The sequence below is a fragment of the Vanessa cardui genome, chromosome 18 (genome assembly GCF_905220365.1).
Source record: "Vanessa cardui chromosome 18, ilVanCard2.1, whole genome shotgun sequence".
Lineage (NCBI taxonomy): Eukaryota > Metazoa > Arthropoda > Insecta > Lepidoptera > Nymphalidae > Vanessa > Vanessa cardui.
Window position 1 is genome coordinate 645,156 of NC_061140.1, and position 22,831 is coordinate 667,986.

At 32.3% G+C, this 22,831-nt stretch overlaps 1 protein-coding gene across 1 annotated transcript; it reads right to left on the reverse strand.

Annotated features, from left to right (window-relative positions):
- Nucleotides 1-1,090: 1,090 nt before the first annotated feature.
- On the reverse strand, nucleotides 1,091-21,057 carry LOC124537532 (nose resistant to fluoxetine protein 6-like). Its single transcript, XM_047114406.1, has 13 exons — nucleotides 20,872-21,057; nucleotides 15,433-15,569; nucleotides 8,981-9,130; nucleotides 8,474-8,630; nucleotides 7,464-7,581; nucleotides 7,293-7,380; nucleotides 6,735-6,901; nucleotides 6,028-6,213; nucleotides 5,439-5,618; nucleotides 2,983-3,133; nucleotides 2,309-2,492; nucleotides 1,987-2,129; nucleotides 1,091-1,527 (listed from the first exon to the last, which is right to left on the reverse strand). Exons 1-13 carry the CDS (start codon nucleotides 20,957-20,959, stop codon nucleotides 1,318-1,320), a joined length of 1,959 nt encoding a protein of 652 aa, XP_046970362.1. The 5' UTR covers nucleotides 20,960-21,057; the 3' UTR covers nucleotides 1,091-1,317.
- Nucleotides 21,058-22,831: the final 1,774 nt, after the last annotated feature.

Sequence of the window (22,831 nt, forward strand, 5' to 3'; positions counted from 1 at the left end):
TAGTCAGATATAAGGCCAAGCAAACAGACATTTATTTATATTATATCTGAAATAACTAAACAAACAGGCAAATGAATTAACTGATGATAATGATAAGTTGACACCACTGCCCATGGACATGAAATTCTAGGAAATATTAACCATGCTTTAAAATGTTACTTTTGGATCAATCTTGAAAACTAAGATGATATTTCGGTGTCGCTTTAATGGTGTCATGATTATTATATTTTTCAGTCAGTGTTTATGGTGGAAGGTAATGCGGTGGATAACCACTACACTGTGAATTATATTTACTGATCTAAACAGGTTTTTTACAAAAATATTTTTAAATAAATAAGAGATAGACAGTTATTATTATAAAACTTTGTATTCCTTTTATTAAAAATTATAACGTACCTTATATTTAAAACATAAATTACAAACAATACATTGTATTGATAACGCACACAAACATTTTATATTATATTTGAAAGTGTCCTCTACTTTCGGTCAACGTGGACATTTTATAGGCAAATACGATTAGGAGATATCACAGTTGCATTTAATTTTTCCTCTCTCATACTTCGATAGATGGAACAATTTTACAAGACTTTACATACTTTCCAAAGCACTGACATATTAACACCTTCAAACTCTCGGCTACTGACAAACGATTACTTGACGGAAAATCCAAAACTTTTTACTGGCCTTATAATCTGTATTTCGGTATTTGCAGTAAGCTAATGTAATAATTATAATTTCTTTGCACAAATTATGCCAAGCTGCTAAGCAAAAGTTGAACACAGAAAATAAATAGGATAACAATAATGAGCAGATACACAAACTTATAATTAATTGTGATGAAAATGAACACTAATATTGCTAGCACCCATTCAACATATGGCCTTTGCGAACACACTCAGAGAGCAATTATTACATTTCATTCAAGACCAAATAAATTTATAATTACACAATATGACCTTATCACCTCTTAAATTATTAACTCAATGCTTGAATATTATTGCGTTGATCCAAAGTTGGTTCATGACGTAGCAGATTTAAAATATAACCAATCTAACCTAAAGACTTGGTGAACAAAAAACCTTATTTAAGTGTTTTTTAACATTGCTTGGACATCCTCTTAAAAGTATATTAAATAAAATAAAGGCCCTATCCGTTTTGATACAGTTATTTCAATTCTACAGAAATAATTCGGATCTTCAGTAAACCCTATTTGAATCACAGACTCTGATAGATACCACCTTAACGAAAAACAGAAAATTATATAATTGTCTTTTTATAAATGTAATAGTCACTCACAATTCCATATTTTTAAACCTAAGCAATGCCTTGAATGTTATTTCTCTGTGTACTCATTACTAAATCAATTTTGGATGGAGCTGGTTGGCTGGTTTCAGGTGCGACCTTCTTGGTACTATTTAAGCCAATGAGCGCCTTCCAGAGCTGTATCGAAGGTAATTCAATGAAAAGATATACTGGTATCGCTACGAGGTAGGATAGCACCGTGCCCACTACCAATAAAGAGATCTGAAACAAAACAGAAACAAAAATGTTTATTGTACAACACATGTATAAAAGTTTTACGAAATAATTAAAACTATTTAATATACAAAAGGTAGTAGGAAATTATTTGTTATCTCTCCCAGAAACCTTAATGGGCTTCAAATTGGAACGTTTAAGTCAATAAAGAGCAGCTAGCACTCAAGCAGGTTAAATGATAGGAAAACTGCGTTGGTGTTGGCTGATAAACTATTTTTCTATGTTTTTGTTGTTTTTAATTTAAAATAAACATATATATGTAATGGTGACAATCATTAAAAAGGTAAAAAATAAATAAAACATGAATTCGAATTTAATGACCATGTAGTTACTTTATAAGTAATGCAGGTATGCATTCATTTTCAACGAAGATCATTTTGAATTCAACTGTGAAGAATGATACATTTCTTCTAGTTAAATAAAAGTCAATATATAGTATTTAATTACCATGGAGTAGGCGGAAACGTGTCCAATCTGCGTGTTGCAGGCCACAGTCATCCTCATGATGATGAAGTGGACAATGAACACGGCGTAAGTCAAACGACCGACGATTTGGAAGCCTTGCCAAGCTAGGATGTCCCTTAAGATAGCTGAAACCGAAAATCGTTATTTCAGTTAATTTAAACTTAATTGGACTAATTCCAATAGTACTTTTCGCTGTTTTATAAATCCCATAAAACAAAGAAGCAGAATACCTATAGTTAAAAATACATATGTACATAATAACCACTTTTGTGATGGTTACAAAGAATTAAAATAATAAACTTACATTTGCAATTACTGAGACATCCCAGCAGGAAGATATTGAAACAGAGTGCGATGATGACTCGGTCGAGTGAGCTGTAGAGAGCAGAGAGCCACTGGGGGGGAGCGGTCTCTCCCAGGAACACCACGCCCGCCAGCGACATGGCGCCCGCCACCGACATCGACGCGTGGAACAACAGCTTAAACCACTGGGCATGATAAAGGTAGATGAATCATAAAGGCGGTTTTACATGCTAGAACATAGTGATATCTAACCATAAAAATACAGTGAGGATATAGGAAAACTGTATTTGCTATACACAATGGACCTATTCCAAAGATCGACCACAACAACAACTGGGCTAAGGCCTCCTCTCCCTTTGAGGAGAAGGTTTGGAACATATTCCACCACGCTGTTCTAAAGATAAAGATCCATTGTGTAAATCGATATATTAATATTTCTTCTTAAAATCTTTATAACATTTGTTTTTATTCAGACTGTAGTCAGTCTGCGCCCCCCGATCTATCGAAACTATAACTTTGGGCAAACAATGACATTAGCAGTTTAGTTTATTTTGATATTATTTCGTTATTCTCGCAGATTAATGACAGACTCACCCTTAAATCATAACACGACATTACTGAATAACTCGTAATGGCGACAAAGCACTAGAACCTTTTTATAAATTTCCTAATTACCTTTACTTCACTGAGCTTGTAGCCAATAGTCTGGTTATGGTAATATATGAAGGCGGTGGCTAGGCCGAATAAATATCCGGAGAGATTCATCCAAACTGGTAAGTACAATATCTTCATTATCCGTGAACCTCTGAACATGCTACTGACGATCCTGAAAACGATGTATAATTTAGTAATCTCCTGAACACACGTGCACTCTCCATTCCCTAAGAATCAAGTCAAGTTCAAGCGCTGCGATACGGAGGAATTCTGGCTTGAAGCGGCAGATCTGCAGCATTATACAGACCAAATATATTTAATGCATTGAACGATCTCATGGAGAAACCTGAATTTCATGAATCGTGAACACTTAACTTCAAACTTCGTACATTCCTTCAGAACCAATGTGGAAATTATATGGTGTAACCAAAAAGGTGACTTTCGTGTCGATTGATTGTTCGATTCATTAATAGATCTTTCAAAATTTCAAACCCATTCTTAAATAATTTTAATGCAAATAAAATTTTATGATTACAAATAAATGTCTTCCGGATTTCTTATAGAAGTTAACTTTTATAAAGAAAGCCATGGATTTAATATAAGAAAAAAATTAGCCATGCGTTTTTAGACGGTAACCCTCAGTAAATTTTTACTTTAAATTGAATTCCGTAACAAGACGATACAAACTTGCTTTTTCAACCGACTTCCAAAAGGAGGAGGTTATCAATTCGTCTGTATTTTTTTTTTTTTTTTTTTTTTTATGTTTGTTACCTCATAACTTTTCACTGGGTGGACCGATTTTGATAATTTTTTTTTTGTTTGAAAGGTAGTGCTTCCCGTGGGGTCCCATTTTTTTATTTTTTTTTCCGATGATGGTATCCATGTGAAAACGACATAAGTCTTAAATTTGCGTTATGTATATGCGCGACAAATAGGTGAATAACTGAAAATCACGTTAACCAATTTTGATAATTCTTTTTTTATTATGAAATATATACTTCAAGGATAATTTGGTGAAAGTTTGGTAAGGTTCTGAGCACAGGATCCATGACAAAGTGACGGAACGGAAGGGAACGGAACAATTCTGAGGAGCACGTTAGCGATACTCGGTCGAATCTTTTATTTATAGGTTATTTGGATATTTGAGTCACCTTCCGTAATGTGGTTATGTTTATCTAATTATCATAGTCGAATATTATAATCAACTTGCTACCCACCCCGGCTTCGCACGGGTGCAATACTGATACTAAATATACTACAGAATTTGTTTATATGCGACATCACATCGCAAACTTCTAAAATTATCAGTGTTTCTTTACTATATTGTTCATGTATTATATACACAAACCTTTCCCTTGAATCACACTATCTTTTAAAAAAAACCGCATCAAAATCCGTTGCGTAAATTTAAAGATATAGGGACAGAGAAAGCGACTTTGTTTTATATTATGTAGTGATGGAACTCCTATACGGCTCGCAGTTAGGGTGCGATATGGGGCAGAATTTCTTACTATCTTTAATCAAATTTTGTGTATGTGATGTGATGTCATATGATGTACGAAATATAGTTGGTCTTTTTCAAAGTTTTTTTGCTGAGTTCGATTACAGCTCTTTCGAGGGATCCTTGTAGTTCACGCCGCGTGACGTATTAAATCCGCATTTTCGAAAGTCTATATTTGCTTTATTCGCAAGTTTCCTTTGAAATTGTCCTCGAAGTAGTTTCTGACTCATATAAACGGAACGCTTAATCTATCCATATTAAAAAAAAATAGTTAGTCAACATCAGCTTCACTTAAAATCAAAAAATAAATAAAATTTTAACAAAAAGAAAAACCGACTTCAAACAAAACACTATTTTAAAACAAATGAATATGCACGAAAAAGTAATAAAAATAATTGCGTATTCAACATATTTTTTAGAGTCTTCCTAAGTTAAATGAAATGAAAAATATTAGACTACTTAAAAGTCGATTAACGATTATATCATGTAGTTATAATTATTGTTATATTTGGAGTCGGTGTCAGCCAATAAAACCCTACAGTATATCTATCAAAAAACAATACGAGAATACTTTAACAAATATGTTTTTTACAAATTACCTTTTACACAATAACAACTGGATCAATCAAGGGGCTCGTATCGCTTCTTTCTTTTGATTGTTGGGGCAAGGGCACCGTGGCTGACACCGGCTCCAAATATACCAATAACTATAACTACATGATATAATCGTTAATCGACTTTTAAGTAGTCTAATATTTTTCATTTCATTTAACTTAGGAAGACTCTAAAAAATATGTTGAATACGCAATTATTTTTATTACTTTTTCGTGCATATTCATTTGTTTTAAAATAGTGTTTTGTTTGAAGTCGGTTTTTCTTTTTGTTAAAATTTTATTTATCAGTGTACATAAAAGTATGTAAATGTTTTGACTTTTTGTCAATTGACTATCCAGAAAAGAAATTTAATTATACTTACTCTGGCGATTGTGCTGTTATAATCGGTGTCAAATGCAAGAAGTAAGCTGTTAAGCCGGTCGCAATAATAGACCCAACAATCAGGACGAACACAACTGGTTTCACAGCGCGTCTGCATTTAACGAAGATGAGGAGCAGCAATAGACCGATGACGTGAAGCTGCATGTCCGCCGCCAAGTACCTGAAGTAACATCAGTAAATCTAGAGAAGACTATAAGTACTTAATATTCTTAACATTTTAATTTCTTATTTTTTATTATTGAAATAGGCCAGTGACGCGAGCAAAAGCCACTCAATTTTGATGCTCTTAATTTGTTTTAAAATTATTTTGAGCTCGGCGAATAAAAAAAACTTAAAAGGAAATCTCCACGGTCAGGGTTAAATACTGGGACATATGTATTGATCAAACTGAATTGGTGCAATAAGCTTCAAGTCTTAGACGGCACAAGCTGGTCCAGTAAATACATATTTCTGAATTGTAATAGGTAGTTTGGAAACAAAAGGAAAATATGAATAAAGAATCTCGTATATATATAGGCTATCTAGGTATTAGCTTAATTTGCTACAGCCGTATTAGGAAATAAACTAACCAGGTGTGTCCCATGCAGAACTTGCCGAGAGGTATGTAGTTGTGTATGTAGAGCGCGTGGTACCACCAGCGCTCGGAGCAGTCCTGCGCCTCTCGCTCGATGAGCCACACCCACTGCGGACCCGATCCCAGGTGCGGGTACCACGTGATGGTGAACCACAAAGCAAATAATGCTACTGGTGTTAACCTATATACATTATAAAAAAAATTAAAAAATGCGAAAGTACGTAAAACAAATTAAAACAATAACGAGCTTAGTAAAACAATATTAATCTTTACATATGATAAAATTGGAGTGTCTCTTTGTTTTTTACTAAATGCATGTACATGTGTCAAACACGGTACACGGTAAATATGTCATATTTTTATTTTTCAATTTTTTTCGAGAGTTTGTTTCGGCTAATCTCTGGAACGGCTGAACCGATTTTGACGAGGTTTTCACTGACGGATAGCCGTTGTAATATGAATAAGCTTTGGCTACAACAATAGCTTTTTGTTAAATTCAAACGCACAATAGCTCGCGGGCACAGCTAGTTAAAATTAGGATTCATTGGACTTTGACGAAACTATTGTATCGTCGCCTAGCCGCGAAGATTTATGTCACAGTTCCATTGTCAATCGTCAAGTACTCAGAGAATATGTTAATCGAATCAGATGATTTAAAACATAATAGAATTAAATCGTAAATATGTTATTATTTTAAATGACCTTATATAACGGTTAGCGAACGACAGCAGGCATTTGATGAAAGTGAACGAGCCGGACTCAGTATAGATCAGCACGAAGTATGTCGTGAGGAAGCCGGAGATGGAGAAGAAGACCTGCATCCACAGCGGAGTGTTAAACGCCGCTTTACCGCCCAGCTGTTCAAACATCTGAAAAAAAATATAATTTAAGTGGGACCTGGATAAGTGAAATACCTCCAAAACTGGAACTCATGCTGCGGTCCCATCACTTTGGCATTGAATTACCTCTGTTAGTTTCGCCAAACCATTAAACAGATCATTCGACAGTTCACAATCTCGCGAGATAGATGACAATATTACGGTATTTCAAATTTTAAGGTAACATGAACACGCGAATCACGTACTTAATTTTGGTTTAAATCTCGTTTCAACTTAAATATCAGGAAGGAATGTCCATGTGAGCATTCGTGCTAGAAAAGGCGCGAAACCTTTATAATCAAGCCTGTAAGACCTGCAGCTGATAAGTTACAGAAACATGACTAAAGTAACATAATTACTATTGATACAATATAATACTAACGTGTTCAATGAACTCTGGATTGTCAATGTACGAAAACACGTAGATTAAGGTAACGTGTGTGAAAATAACGCCGATTGTTCCCAAAAATCTGTAACATAAGCAAACATTAGTTGAATTTATAAATAAAAGTTACACAAACAAAAAGCTAATTAAATACTTTTCGTTATATACCTGAGTCCCTCCAAACAAGCGAGGTCTTTTGTGCGATAGTCGATTTGCGATTCAGACCTGATTCGTTTAAAGATTTGCCAATTTTGTTTCAACGAAAAGGCGAGCAGAAACTTGTTATCTGTAAATAAACGAATTGATAAGATAATAAAGTAACTTGTTTCAAAAGTGAAAGTTTCTTATTAAGACAAAGAAGATCCAGACATTGGATACAAATGTTATTTTAGTAATAATAAATTGCATTATGTGAACTAATAGACAAGCTGTATAAGATTAAAATTGTATCACACGATGGAAAAGGAAAAAAAGCGAGTCGTTGATTCAGTGTTAAAATTGAGAAGATCGCTCAAATGTGACACTGTAGTTTTTATCATTTATCTAACTTACTGCGCAAAATAACGGAGAACACGGCTAGTAGTAAACATATAAGTCAATATAAAATTTTTGAGCCGAGATGTCCCAGTGGCTAGAACGCATGTATCTTAACCAATGGTTACGGGTTCAAATCCAGGCAAGCACCATTGAATATTCATGTGCTTAATTTATGATTATAATTCGGGTGAAGGAAAATATCCTGAGGAAACCTGCATTTGTCTAATTTCATAGAAATCTGCCACATGTGTATTCCGCCCACCCGCACACACCCGCAACAGCGTGGTGGAATATGTTCCAAACCTTCTACTCAAAGAAAGAGGAGACCTTAGCCCAGCAGTGGGAAATTTACAGGTTGTTGTTGTTTTTGAAATTTTAATTAAGTTTATATCACTACCAATATGCAAAATCAAAATAAAATTTATTTAAGTAGGCTTTTACAAGCACTTTTGTATCGTCATTTGACAATTAAGTGAAGCTACCACCGGTTCGGAAAGTATATGATTATACCGAGAAGAACCGGCAAGAAATTGAGTAGTTATTCTTCTACATTTAATAAAATACAAAAATTCTAGTTAATACAATTATTTAAATTAATATATCCTGCTTGGAAGTCAACAGGTATAAAAATTCCTACATACCCGCAAAACGAGCACATCGTCCGCCAAAAATGTGTATTCCTGTTGCCAGCGACGTTAACACCAGCAGAGATAAAACTACGATGTTGAAACTTCCCGTAGACGGACTTCTATACACCGTTTCAGGTGTTTTACAAAAATGCAACGTCAACACCTTCGCCTGAAATTGTAAAAAACATTGTATATACGAATAATCTATACATACATATAATAAAATTGGAGTTTATATTTGTAACATTATTATAAATAACCACTTATTACTAAATGCATATGTATGTATACATGGTGCATATACTAAAATGACATTTTCAATTATTGTCTGCCTGTCTGTTTACTCCGGTTAGCAGATAGCCGATGTAATTTATAAGGAGTAACTTAGGCTACAACAATAATTCTTTTGTTGCATTCCAAATCACACGAAGACAAAAAGTAAAGACTGGAAGACAATAAATGAAATTATTATTAAATATAATAATTTAATCTAAGAATACACTAGTAGGTAAACCATACCTGCAGTCCATACTCCTCCAAGCTATTGTTAAGGCAGCGCTCAGCAGCATCGCTCCAAGTGTCCGGCCCCTCAACCCCACACTTGCTGATGCACACGCCTCGATGTACCAACGTCCGGTTGTAATGCTTTTGAGTTTTTGAGGAATATGCCTGAAGAAATACATTTTGCTTTAATAAATAGATAAACATTTTGTATGGACACTCATACATATTTTCTAGCGCAGATAAAATCTTAAAACTAAAGTTTAAACATTTTTTTTCACACATTTCTCCGCTGACATATGAAATAATCTCGTATACTAATTTACGAGGACAAACTGTTGTAATTTGTTTATAAACGCCGCAAAAATATTATATATACATATATGTATAGAAATGTGTATTGACTCCTGTGAGAAGTTCTACTTCAGTGTAATTAAAAATAGATTTTAATTGGATGCAAATAATTAATTACATTTTAGTATTAATAATTTACTTATTTATAGTACAATCATTGTTATAATTATGTTAAACTTGTAAAAAAATGTAAATAAGAAAAAGTGTTAAAGTTGCAAATGGTTCAAGACAAGTAATTTTTCAATTAAATGAAAATAATTCGTTAGACGTTTTCGATAGATTTATTAAATTTTTTTAATCTTAAAGATAATATTTATTATGCAAATCATTTTAAAACAATAAAACATTTTTTCTCACGACGCTGATGTAATATTAAATCTGTTTACATAGATATTAAAAGGCAAACATTTATAACTTTCGGGTGTGTTAATGAAATAAGTAAATACTATTTTAATTTATGATATTTTGACGGCAACGAGTACTGCATATTTAATTTAATAATTTATTCTGTAATTTAAAAACGATGTACCACTTTAAAGTAAATTTACAAAGACAAGTACATATTGTACGATCGAGGAAGGACTATTCTATAGAACAATTTCGAAACTCATCACAGAGCACGACTGTGAAATGTCTCATGTTACTACTTTAAATAGTAATAGTATTACTGTAATTAGATTTAGAACATTTTGCGATTGATGCTAAGTTTTTTAGTATTCAAAATCGATTGATTTGAACACGATAATCGATAAATACACTTATGTCTATATGACGTTAGTTTTCAATTAAGTTTGCGAACAAATTTTTATCACTATGTCGCATACAAGTTACTTAACTAATAATTCATTCGGTAATTCCATATCGGAGTTCATCTCGTAATATTAAATTTGCCTTAAATTAAATATACGAGAAAACGTTTTTTTTTTATAGAGATATATTTTAAGTCATATGTATAAATTTTAATTAATCAAAAAAAGTTTAGACCTGTAATTGGTACTTATCGATTACGTTATTTAAAAATTCATATTTGGTTTCTTTGATCTGTCCAATTAAGTATTGATCCAGGGGTTAAAACATGAGAATCTTAACCAATGATTTCGAGTTCAAGGCCGTACAAGCACGATTGTCACGAGTACTTCGTGCTTAATTTGTGTTATTTCGTGCTTTACGGTGAAAGAAAATATCCGTGTGTATCGAACCCGCATAGCAAAAAAGGATCTCTCAAAAATGGGTTACGTATAGGGCGATTAGGACAGTTCATTCTCTTGACTATACTGGCTGTGTTCTCATTTTGACTCCACTATCGCTTACCATCAGGTGGAAAAGTCATATAGCCTACCCGGTTTGTAAAAAAAAGGTTGTTACTTTCTTCACAATGTTGACATTCTCATGCTTCGAGAACCATGTAAAACTTATCATCCTCGAATATTTTTACTGCACCGTAAAAGCTTAGCGGAGACGTTTGAAGCTTGTGCAGGAGATCTGCACGGTTTCAGGGTACAGACCGTCGTAGCAAACAGCAGTCATGTAGGTCAGGGGACACATAAAACGACGCGAGGACGTTGTATGGTACGTTAATAGTAATGTGTTAAGTCTCTAACTTAAACCAACATTATAACACATGACCTCACTCCTTCAAACAATGTAATTTAGTGGCTTTAATATTTAATCTTCGCTACACTACCTACATATAACATTACAAGCTAATCTATGTCTATGCTACATTACAATTCAAAATCAAAATAAACTTTATTCATGTAGACTTTTACAAGCACCTTTGAATCGTCATTTTACAATTAAGTGAAGCTACCACCAGTTCGGAAAGTAGATTCTACCGAGAAGAACCGGCAAGAAACTCAGTAGTTGCTCTTTTTTATCATTTAAAAAATACAAAGTCATGTTAATTAAATACAATCATTTAAATTAATATATCCTGCTTGGAAGTCAACAGTCTATGAAGAAGAAGCTGCTAAAATGTTTTATTGGTTATTAATATTATTGGTATATATTAATATTTTGACTAATTTAAATTTCTAATACATATTTCAATATGATAGTGCAGGGTGAGACTTATTACCTGTAAGTAGTACAACTTTTTCCATCATAATATTGAGATGTATTTCTTTTTTTATTTTAATTTGATATTGTATCTAATGTTGGTAGTTATAATGAAAAACAAATAAAATAGAATTTATTAAATAGTCTTTGTTTGTTTTTAATATAGTTCTGTATAGTCATGGATCGTTTTGATCTTAGCGTAATGTTATAATGTCTTTATTAATATTTCATAATCAATCATTCGCCCTGTTATTGCTTCCGAGAAAAAACTGGCACAAAAAAGTTACAACCGACAAGACGAGGTTACAATGATATAGTATATAGAAATAATATAGTAAAATAGAAAAATGTAATCTTCCTTAAAATAATATAACATATCCCACATTTAATTATTGAAAAATCCGATTTAAGAAATTTCCGATTATTTAAAAAATATTGTTATTCCTTTTCTCCTTTGTTGTTTTAAGATATACAGATCAGGCCCTTGTATACCCTACAAACGAGCGTTATTCCTGAGACTACCGCGTTTAAGCAAACTAATCAACTTTTTATAATAATACAATTAATCATTTGTCATGATACTATTACTCATTGATACTAAATGTAAGTTATGAAATTAATAAAAAACATATGAATTATTTGACTAGTTAACCCTGATTTTTGAACTCGGTTTAATGTTATTTACCATTAGATATATGGCGACCTCTAACAGCAGTAACTAATAATAATCAGCTGTTTAATTCAAGGTAGATGTTACGAGCCCTTTGAATGTTTATTTTGAAGATTAAATATATGTAATCGTTTTTTTCTTTATGCGTTAATTACGTGAAAACTACTGATCGTATCGGTATGTGATTATGACGAATCGACGCATAATTGTCGGCTTATTATTATTAGGTTGTTTATTTTTTTTAATTCCGTTGAATTTTAAAATATAAACAGCCTCTTTTTTGTCCAGCGAAGCGAGCAGTGTGACCAGTTGTAAAATAAGTTTAACCAGCGTCGATATAGATGTGGAAGATGTGAATCTTAACCAGAGTACCATTATGTGATAGTCGCAGAGTATAAATGTCAGAATTTCAGATGTTCGTTTAACATAATGTCTTGTTCGTACATAAAAAATAATTTAAAAAAATATATTCTATATAAATATTTTTCTTTACAATTGTATAACTTAGTATTTTAGCATATAGTAATAAAACTTGTTACAGATAGGTACGTTACGACAAAAACTAATAATAACATATTCAAATAATTATATAATTTAAAAATATTTAATCATCTAACTTTTTATGTTTTGATTATTCTTTGTTAATAAATTAACATTTGAAGGTTATTGGATTAATGTATTATACGAATATTATCTTGAATCACTCAATGACATGTACCAGAGACGATATAAACGATTTCACTTTCGAAACAAATTTAACGTTCTTTAGTAAACATTTCTTATATAACCTCCAAAAGTAAAACGATCAAATAGATATATTTAAATCTTGTGTGTTGTCTAATGCCTTAATATCATCAAAACTTCGTGCGTACAATAATCTGCTACATATTACATATATTTACTCGGTGACAGAGGGCTTTGTGCAAGCCCGTCTGGGTTTACCCACTCATCAGTTATTCTACCGCCAAATAACAGTACTCAGTATTGTTGTGTTCCGGGTTGAATGGTGAGTGAGCCAGTGTAACTACAGGCACAAGGGGCATAACATCTTAGTTCCCATGTTGGTGGCACATTGACGATGTAAGTTAATATATCTTACAGCTTCATTGTCTATGAGTGATGGTGACCACTTACCATCAGGTGGCCAATATGCTCGTCTGCCAACCTATACCATAAAAAAAAAACAATTAAATAAAACTATTTATAACGGATGAATCGCGTATATTAATTATTTTTAAACATCCCGACGTTTCGAGCACTTTGCAGTGTTCGTGGTCACGGGCAGACAGTCTGCCCGTGACCACGAACACTGCAAAGCAAAATTAATATACGCGATTCATCCGTTATAAATAGTTTTATTTAAATGTGTAATCATCGCGAAAATTTAAGACAAAAAAAAAACAATTTAGTGCTTATTACAATAATCTATCCTTAAACCCCTTAATTATTTGTTTGTAAATAGTACGTATAAGATGTAACAACATTATAAGTTGCTTGTATTCAGGTCGAATAAAATGCTTACCAGTTTCCAAGAAACAATAAATACAAACGTTGCGACAGCCTTTCGAAGGATGTTTTAATGTCGAATTTGTTACTTTTACTTACAAGACATTGAAATCGGAAAACATTTTGTTGTGCCAAGACTTCAATTTTGTATGGAAGTCGGTTGGCGGAATGTGAAATCATTAAACCTACGCCTTAAATCTGCTAACATCCAAAATTCCAAGATGCTATTGAGACTATTTTTTTTGCTGTGAGTTTTGTATCCTAAATCTTAATGTCCCTATAAGCTAGCCATAATCATTATATCAGGGAAGTAGTCATGAGTTCGGTAATATGAAAAAATTTAAAAATAAAATATATTCAATATATTCAAATATATTCAATTGTAAATATTCAAAATTGTTTAGTTTAGATAGTTTACTTATGTTCTTATCTTTATTTTAATTTATTGTTGTTATGTAATAGTCTTTAATTAGCTTTTTTTACGTTCTGTTTATTGTCGCTTAACTTTAATTTTGTGCATGCTTTTATCACCTATAAGTAAGATACCACTAGTCTTAGTTTTTATTCACGTATTTGGAATGTTTTTAGTGTGTATTTTGTTGGTGATCTAATAAATAAATAAATAAATGAGTTTAACACATTCCAAAAATGAAGTAGGTTATCAATTAATATATATTTTTGTTACACACTTTTCTAGCATTTAAGAATTGCTTTTGATTTTTAGTTTATACCTGTTTTTTTAGTTTTGGACGATACGACGATACGAGAAAAGAATAACTCCCCAAAGGGTGAAAAAATACATTAGGAAATTGTTCTTATAATTTATTTATTTTAATATTTTTTTTAATTATATTTTACATATATTTATATTTTAAAATTATAACTATTTTAAAAGTGTATGAAAGTAAAAATAATTCCTTTCTAAACTAGCGTATCTTAAAACTCGTTTATGTGTATTGCAAGCATGTTACTGTCCTTGACTCACAGTTCAAATTTTTTGCACAGTCAATATTCCGACAATCTCTTATTCTAACAAACACTTTTAAATTTCGAATCACGTGCTCCAACAACTCGAATGGCAGAAGATTAGGCCAGTGACCATATATGACAATGAAAAAAAAGATTAATAATCTGTATTTCGTGATCGTTTAATTATGACATTTGAATGAATGGTTTTGTACGTAAATTCATCTGTTTGTTTTGCCCTCTCGGCTAATAAAAGAATGAATGATTTTAAACGAAAATAAATCAATAATCGTTTGTTTAAAACTGCATCTACTGGTTATACGAAGTATTTAGACTACACAAATAAGTTGTTGGTGAAAGTCATCACACAATTTACGAAATTTTGTCATCAGCTGTGTCAGATAGGCCTGTTTGAAGTTTTTTTTTTAAATAAAAAAGTCCGTCAATTTCATTAATGAAATCAGTCAAGTCTGTGTATAATCCGTGAACAAATAATTACTACATAGTGTCCGCTTTTATTATTACTTATATTATATTTGTTTATTTAATTTATATTTAGCATAAACAACCACACAACGATTTAAAAGTGCTCTATAGACTATTTATTTAGAAAGATTAATTATACATTATATATAGATTACGTTAACATTTAGCGCGGCTAAAACGTATTAAGTATATTACTAATTTCTATTTTAATAATGGAAAGGGTACATGGGTCATTTGATCTTTAGTGGTCACCAACGCCCATAGACATTAACATTGCAAAATTTATTTTATTAACATCGCATTATGCTTAACAACAATATTAAGAGTTGCTGTTTAGCGGTAGAAAATTGTTTGATGGTAGACTAGACTTCTGTGTAGAAAGTTATAGCAAGTAAACCTGGAATATGAAGATAATAAAATGCAATGATACCTTTAGGTAGTCAAATAACGGCGAAGGGCTGGACGACACCAAGGCTGCGTCCACGATGCAGTAGACATCCTTCGGCCGTTGGCATTGCGACCACTCGTCCAAGTGGAATAGTGGCGGCAGATCAAGATATGTTGTATCTGTAAAGGAAAATGACATTTAATTTCAAAAACATGTTTTTATTTGTGTGCAGCCTTTAAAAAAATATATTAAATGATATACTTAGTAACAATTAATTTCTTACTATTAATTGTTGTTTTTAACGAATATTAAATGCTATTCCAATTTTAAATTTTCTTACAACCAATCGATAATTGATGTTTTATAAACACAAACTAAATAATAAACCTGAAATTCCAATAGTGCTTTCCCGGATATGTACTTGGAATCATTGATTAAAAATTACGTCTTTGAACTTTTGAGCCAACATCAGTACGCCTAGCTACCCGCCCCTGACGCACACGGGTGAAATAGGGGTAACATAAGTTTTATATTGCATAATAAACACAAAAATAATAAATACATTTTTTCAAGTAAGGGAGTTAAATCTCTCGGGCTTTGTATACTACAGTATAGATACAAACATTAGTTTCGATTCATTTCTTAAATTGACGCGAAAATTAAAATGACACGGCATGAAAGTCCGTAAGCGGTGAGTGACTTTGTTTTATACGTTGTTGTACTTTTTCAAATTCATTTGCGCCGCGAGGCCGTGGCTGTTTGTTGCCAGTGGCGGCGCAAGATCGAATCTTAATGTTGGCAACAGTTTGCGAAGCCCTTGTTTTTTTTCAAATTTCTGGCGCGAGGCCCTTTACACCGCGAGGCCGTGGGCGGTGGCCCACACCGCCCACGCCTTACGCCGCCTCTGTCAGTAAGTAAAATTTTAGCGCTTTTTCTGACATAGGTAAACAAATTGAACGCAACCGAAAAAAATATTTTCTCATTAGTATGGTATACGCTTTTCCAGCTCAATAGCTTGGTGGAACTTCAAAAATTTTAATTGTTAAAATAAAACATTGTAAATATCAAAAGCTCATAAATAATGCATGAGAAACTTGCGTTAAGATTAAACGAAAACGTTCATAATTATTTATTCGAACATACTTATGGAATACGTGAATCAAAAGTAAGCGATACGAAACAATTAATTAATTAATTTAGAAAAATGTGATGGATGGATATAATGTTGTCAATGTTATAACAATTAACGAAAATGTTAATTAAATGTATAACACGATGGCACTATTCTTTAATAATTTTATGAATACTTTATTTATAATTTTTACACGGGTGTACAAGAATAATTTATTTACTTATCAATTATTATTATCAGTATAAAAATGTCTCCTAGGCTTTTTACTTAGCTAATTGTCTACTTGAAACTAAACATAATTTATGTTTAGATTCAAAATGTAAAAAAATAGTCTATTTATTACGAAAAAAAAAAATTTAAATGTTTCAGGTAATAAAAGAACTTTCTACATTTTTTGCTCTTTTTGTAAGCAGTATACATTATTTAAGTATTTAATTAAATTATACAAGTACTAGTTACAAAAAAATACATTAAATAGTTGCATTGGTTTAATTTATTGGTCTATTATAAATATGTTCTATGAGTAATATCGGAAAGTTCTACAAGCTACTTTAGTCAAACATTTTTATAAAAAGTTAAATATTGTTTATTAATGAAATACCATGCGCGTCAAATACCATTCTAATTGCTTTAAAATAATACTGCAATGTTTACAATCGTTTCTAAGTTACTATTATTTGGTGTTGTGTAAACACCGACCCGCGCAGGATACTAGTAAGAGCGTCATTAAGAACCAGTTTACCGTGAACTACTAAAACCTTTATAAGATCTACGAAATTTTCCATAAATATATTTTAGATATATTTTATAACTTCGACAGGGCGACCAGCGTGATATGAAACGTTCAAGGTTTGTATTATTAATCAAATATTAATCTATTCTTCAAATATTAATGCCAGGTCATGAATTATTATTAGCCTAGTAAGGTTATGAATCAAACGGAAAACGAGAATACCGAAATTAATTTGGGAAATGACAAGGATAAAAAAGGAATGGTTCTCTAGTAAAAATAAATGTCGCCTCGTAGGACTGAGCTACATCATATGAACGTTTTTGTCCACAGCTGGACATAGGCCTCTCCAAGTGCACGCCACTGTGCTGACTGAGGTTAGCGAACCTTTATACGTTTTTTAAACCATACACGAGTATAGTCTACGCTAGTCGTAAAATAAGTGAAGTTAAACAAACCTAGATTTACGTAATCCAAACGATATTAACATTCATTACGACATTTTTTCGCAAATCCATAATGATTATCATAAATATACAAGCTCTCGACCAATGATATCGGGTCAACTCGGTGTGAAATGTTTGTTATTTCGATGTTGTCCTCTTGTTCTTGGCATAGACATAAATTTATTCCTCAAGCACAAACTCAAATTACTTTATCCAATATAGAAGCATTACACTTACTTATTGATTGTCAAATGAAACAACAGTACCGGTTCGGGAAAGAAAATAACCCAGACCTGAGAAGAACCGGCGAAAGAAACTTAGCGGGGCTTTTTTTCTTGTTTATTTTATTATACATACATTTGAATATGAAGTTATCATCATTAAAATATTGTTTTAATCACGTGTACGAAATTTAGTATGTTCTTTTATAAAACTATGAATAAAACCCTCATCGAAAGAATGTTTGTACTAATTATATCATAACGTTCCTCTGATGAAGATCTAGACACGTGGTAGCGTGTCAGCCAAGTTCAGGTCAGACCTTAGTCTACAATACATTATTCTATGTTATAAGGTGAAATGTTATATTATGTAGTATTAAATGAATTTCAGGAAGGATAATGGAACTTGGCACCCATTTAGATCTCACTTCTTTGTCGTTGAAATCAACAACCAAGCTATATTTCATAATTCTGAACTTGGCTCTCATTTTACATTTATGTTTTGGATAGGATGTTTCGTTTCACCATCCATCCCCTGGAGCATTATAAACATAGGTAAATACATCAGCGGTTCTTGCCCGAACTTAAAATGTTAACAGTAAAGAAACTGGTCTATATATTGTATTTTGCTTTATTGTTGTATTTAAATAAAGTTGATTCGTAATAAGGTCGCCGACTCTCTACTTTATGCAAGTGGGTCAAACAATTTTAAATAATAACAAGTCACCTTTAATTATTTTTCGTTGGCCTTTTACATCACCTCATCAACATCGTTCTAGCACATTATAGGCGCTGTGATCAAAACTTTGAATCAATCTTTTCGAGAGATATCAGGATATAATGAAGTTGCTTTTGCTGTATGCTTCTGTACTAATAAGTACTAATAATCAACTATTAATAGAACAACATTTAATAATACTTAAATAAGAATATATTAAATTGTTATTAAAAAAACGGATAAATTAAAACAATAAAAAAATAAATAAATACATACGTAGGTATGTAATAAGATTTAGGGTGGGTTACGCTTTTTACTATGGATGGTTTCTATTAGTTTACAATAAATGAAAATGTTGACGATAGCAAACTTAAAAATCAAATACAATACCTGCCACTATTTTTATGTCTATGGATCATTATATTTATAATAACATTACCCTAATAATCCATATTAAAGCATTCATATTTTATTAATCCAAACGCTACTAGTAGAAGCCTTTCCAACTTTAGTAGGTGGGCGCATGTTAACACAAATTATTTGAAAGACAAACATAGTGTTTGAATTTATATTAATAACAATATTACTAACGTATTAATAAGTAACATTAGGTCTAATATGATGAAATTGGGTAAGAATTCATTTCATAGGTGAGTACTATAATATATGTTTGAAAATTAGTCATCCAAGAAAAAGAATTTTCGGATTAAAGTTTGTTGTGTAATCGTTTAATAATAAGGAGCTCCTTTTTTATACTTTTGCTTGTGGATAATTGACAATCACCAGAGCGTGTCTGAAAATACATCCCATGCGGGATCAAAATAGGGTTTAAATTTACCATAAAAATTGTTATTTTAGATACGTAGGAATCGGTATTTAAAAATGGGTTGCATTGCATTGATTGGTTATGGAAAGTAGTTAAATTGGGATTGCATGTAAGTTCGACATTTTTCAATGTTATGAACATAATAATCGGGTAATTGGGTTTAGTTGCAAAAATAAAAGATAGTACTTAAATTAATAAATTTGTTTAAGTTAGTTTCTGTTGAAGCATTTTATGGCGGTTTATGTGAGTCGAGATGGCGTAGTGGTTAGAACGCGTGCATTTTAACCGATGATTGCGGGTTTGAACCCGCCATCACCGCAAGCACCGCTGATTCATGTGCTTAATTTGTCTTTATAATTCATCTCGAGCTCAGCGGTGAAGAAAAACACCGTGAGGAAACCTGCATGTGACAAATTTCAAAGAAATTGTGCCACATGTTTATTCCACCAACCCGCATTGGAACAGCGTGGTGGAATATGTTCCAAACCTTCTCCTCAAAGGGAGAGGAGGCCTTTAGCCCAGCAGTGGAAATTAACAGGCTGTTGTTGTTTGTTGTTGTATGGCGGTTTAACCGAATGTTTTGGGCTCACCACCGCCCATGGACATCTACAACGCCAGGGTGCTTACAGACGCGTTGCTAGTCTCCTTTTGAACGTTTTGTGAAACAACCAGCAAAAAAGTAATTTCATATGTATAATAATTAGAGCTATTAATTTCCTAAAGAATTTTGTTATGATTCCAACTGCCGTTTTATATGCATCATTTAGTGTACATGCAATCACTATGTAGACTAAAAAATTAAATTTAATTACAAGTTATGAAACTAATTATCAGTATATTTCTAAACTGGTTGCAAATATCTCTTTTGCGAAATTATGAAGAAACCTTTTTTCGTAATAGTTTAATAAATTCATAAATTGTTTTAAATATTTTCAAGTTCCAAATAAATAATTTTAAGTATTGTTAAATAACGGTCTAAATTTTGTAGTATTAGCATATTCGATTTAGATATTAATAACTTGCAGAACCCGCGGCTGTGCTTTTTATAATGCTTAAAAGTTAACAAACTATTATTACTATTTTCCCACGTCGAAGAAAGAAATAAAAAAAACATATGCCATCCATCATTTCTTTTAAATCTGAATTGGTTCATCGGTTTAACAATATTAAGAAGGATTAGAAATTTATTTTGAAATTTTCTTAAAAGCTGTTATCTTAAGCAACTTAACTTATTAACTTAATATTTTTGTAACAAAACATCTGACAAGGGTCCGAAATCTTTATGTAGAAAATCTTACTGAGTGAGAGACTTGAGAAATGAAAAAGATCTTAACTCTTAAGACTGTCAAGTACATCTTTCTCATCTATATTTACATCTAATATAATTTCTATATTTCAAATGACCTACCATTTGACATCATGGGGTCACCAACGCACCCCGGCCATAGCGTCGCTATCACGAAACATATTGACAGTAATGTCTTATAGCACTTCATAGCAACAACACTCGCTATCACTTCTTATCTATTTTTAACTAGTCTAAATCTAATAACAATGTAAAATAATTATCTAATAAAGTTATAATTTTAATTTAATGAACGGGTATGTGTGTTTGACTAATTTTTTTTTTTGATAGTTATATATTAAAGTGTTTTTATTAATTAGATTATATATCGTAATCCGCAACCGGTGCGCACGCGCAAGATAAAGCCAACTGGACTTAACACGATCAGCGGTCATTACGAAAGCGTTGCTCAAGCTCAGCAGGCCTCGTCCTTCGTGCATTACGTCAAGTTAACAAATACTCATATCGGTCAAGTTTGTATAGTAATAGTTGTTACGATACGATTTTAATTAACTCGTTCTTCGTAGTATTCGCGTGAGTGCAACGAAGCAGTTTCTATTCAGTTGAGCGTTTACACAGACGATAAAAAAGGCGTGGAATTAATACTTGTTGACTTCCAGGCAGGATATTTTACATACATAGATGATTGTATTTAAATAACTGTAAATGTTTTTGTATTTTAAAATATTGAAAAAGAGTAACTACTGATTTTCTTGCCGGTTCTTCTCAGTAGAATCTATTTTCCGAACCGGCGGCGGTAGCTTCACTTCATATAGGGGAAGTACGGACAAAATGACAAGGCGCTTTGTTTTATAATCATATTTATTTATTTAATAGTATTGCAATCAGTCTCAATCGTTTTTGGTGATCTTTATTTTATTGACTATCAGTAACACAGTCTTTTAATTAAGTAGGAACGATAATAAAATGTATATTAAGAAAAAAGTAACCAATCTTTCACATGATGGTAGGACTTTAAGCAAGCCCGTCTGGGTAGGTACCACCCACTCATCAGTTATTCTACCGCCAAATAACAGTACTCAGTATTGTTCTGTTCAGGTTTGAAATGTGAGTGAGCCAGTATAACTACAGGCACAAGGGTCAGACATCTTAGTTCCCAAGGTTGGTGGCACATTGACGATGTAAGGAATTGTAATATTTCTTACAACGTCATCGTCTATGGGTGATGGTGACCACTTACCAGGCCCATATGCTCGTCCGCCAAACTATATCATAAAAAAACCATGCAACCCATATGGCATATTCGTATGTCATTTTGTCCGTACTACAAAATGACATACCTACTAATTCTTAAGAACACAGTTCACAAATAAATTGTGCGTGGTCTTCTTTGTGACATCAGCTGCATGACACGTGAGCCCAACGGAAACAAGAAATAGATCGTAACTAACTTCCAACAGTCATTGCCAATCGGACGGTACAAAATGTCATTTGATATTAGTGGTGATAAACACCTACACAATGATATTGCAGGCATACCCATAGACAATGTGTTGTAAGAAATATTAACCATTCCTTATATCACCAACGTGTCAACAACCTTTGGGCCTTTCCTTATATCACCAACGTGTCACCAACCTTTGGACCTTTCCTTATATCACCAACGTGTCGCCAATCTTTGGAATTAAGATGGTTTGTCCCGTGTGCCTGTAGTTACATTGGCTAACCCTGCGACACGGAACTCAAATAGTATTATTGTTTGGCGGAAGAATATATTATGAGCTACCTACTCAGATTAACACAAAGCCATACTAACTAATGAGAAATTTGTTTTTTATCTTGAGGGACAGGACAAACAGTTATGATATATTCCCCAGATTGTAACTTGTAACTGAACGTAGCTCTTCGAAATTAAATGAAAAAATAATGATAAATATAAAAAAAAATATTATTAATTTATTTCAGGGAGGCTCGACTATTAAAAGCTGTTTACATCAGAACTCTATTCTCCTTTATGAACAGTTTAAAGGGTCAATAAAAAGACTCGAATATAATAATAATA

Excerpts from the sequence above, each read along its gene's own strand:
- LOC124537532 (XM_047114406.1), bottom strand. The coding sequence starts at position 20,959 with ATGAAGTGCTATAAGACATTACTGTCAATATGTTTCGTGATAGCGACG. Across the intron at positions 7,381-7,463 it reads GCTTGTTTGGAGGGACTCAG|ATTTTTGGGAACAATCGGCG; the intron begins GTATATAACGAA and ends CTTATGTTACAG. Across the intron at positions 5,619-6,027 it reads TTCTGCATGGGACACACCTG|GTACTTGGCGGCGGACATGC; the intron begins GTTAGTTTATTT and ends ATGTTACTTCAG.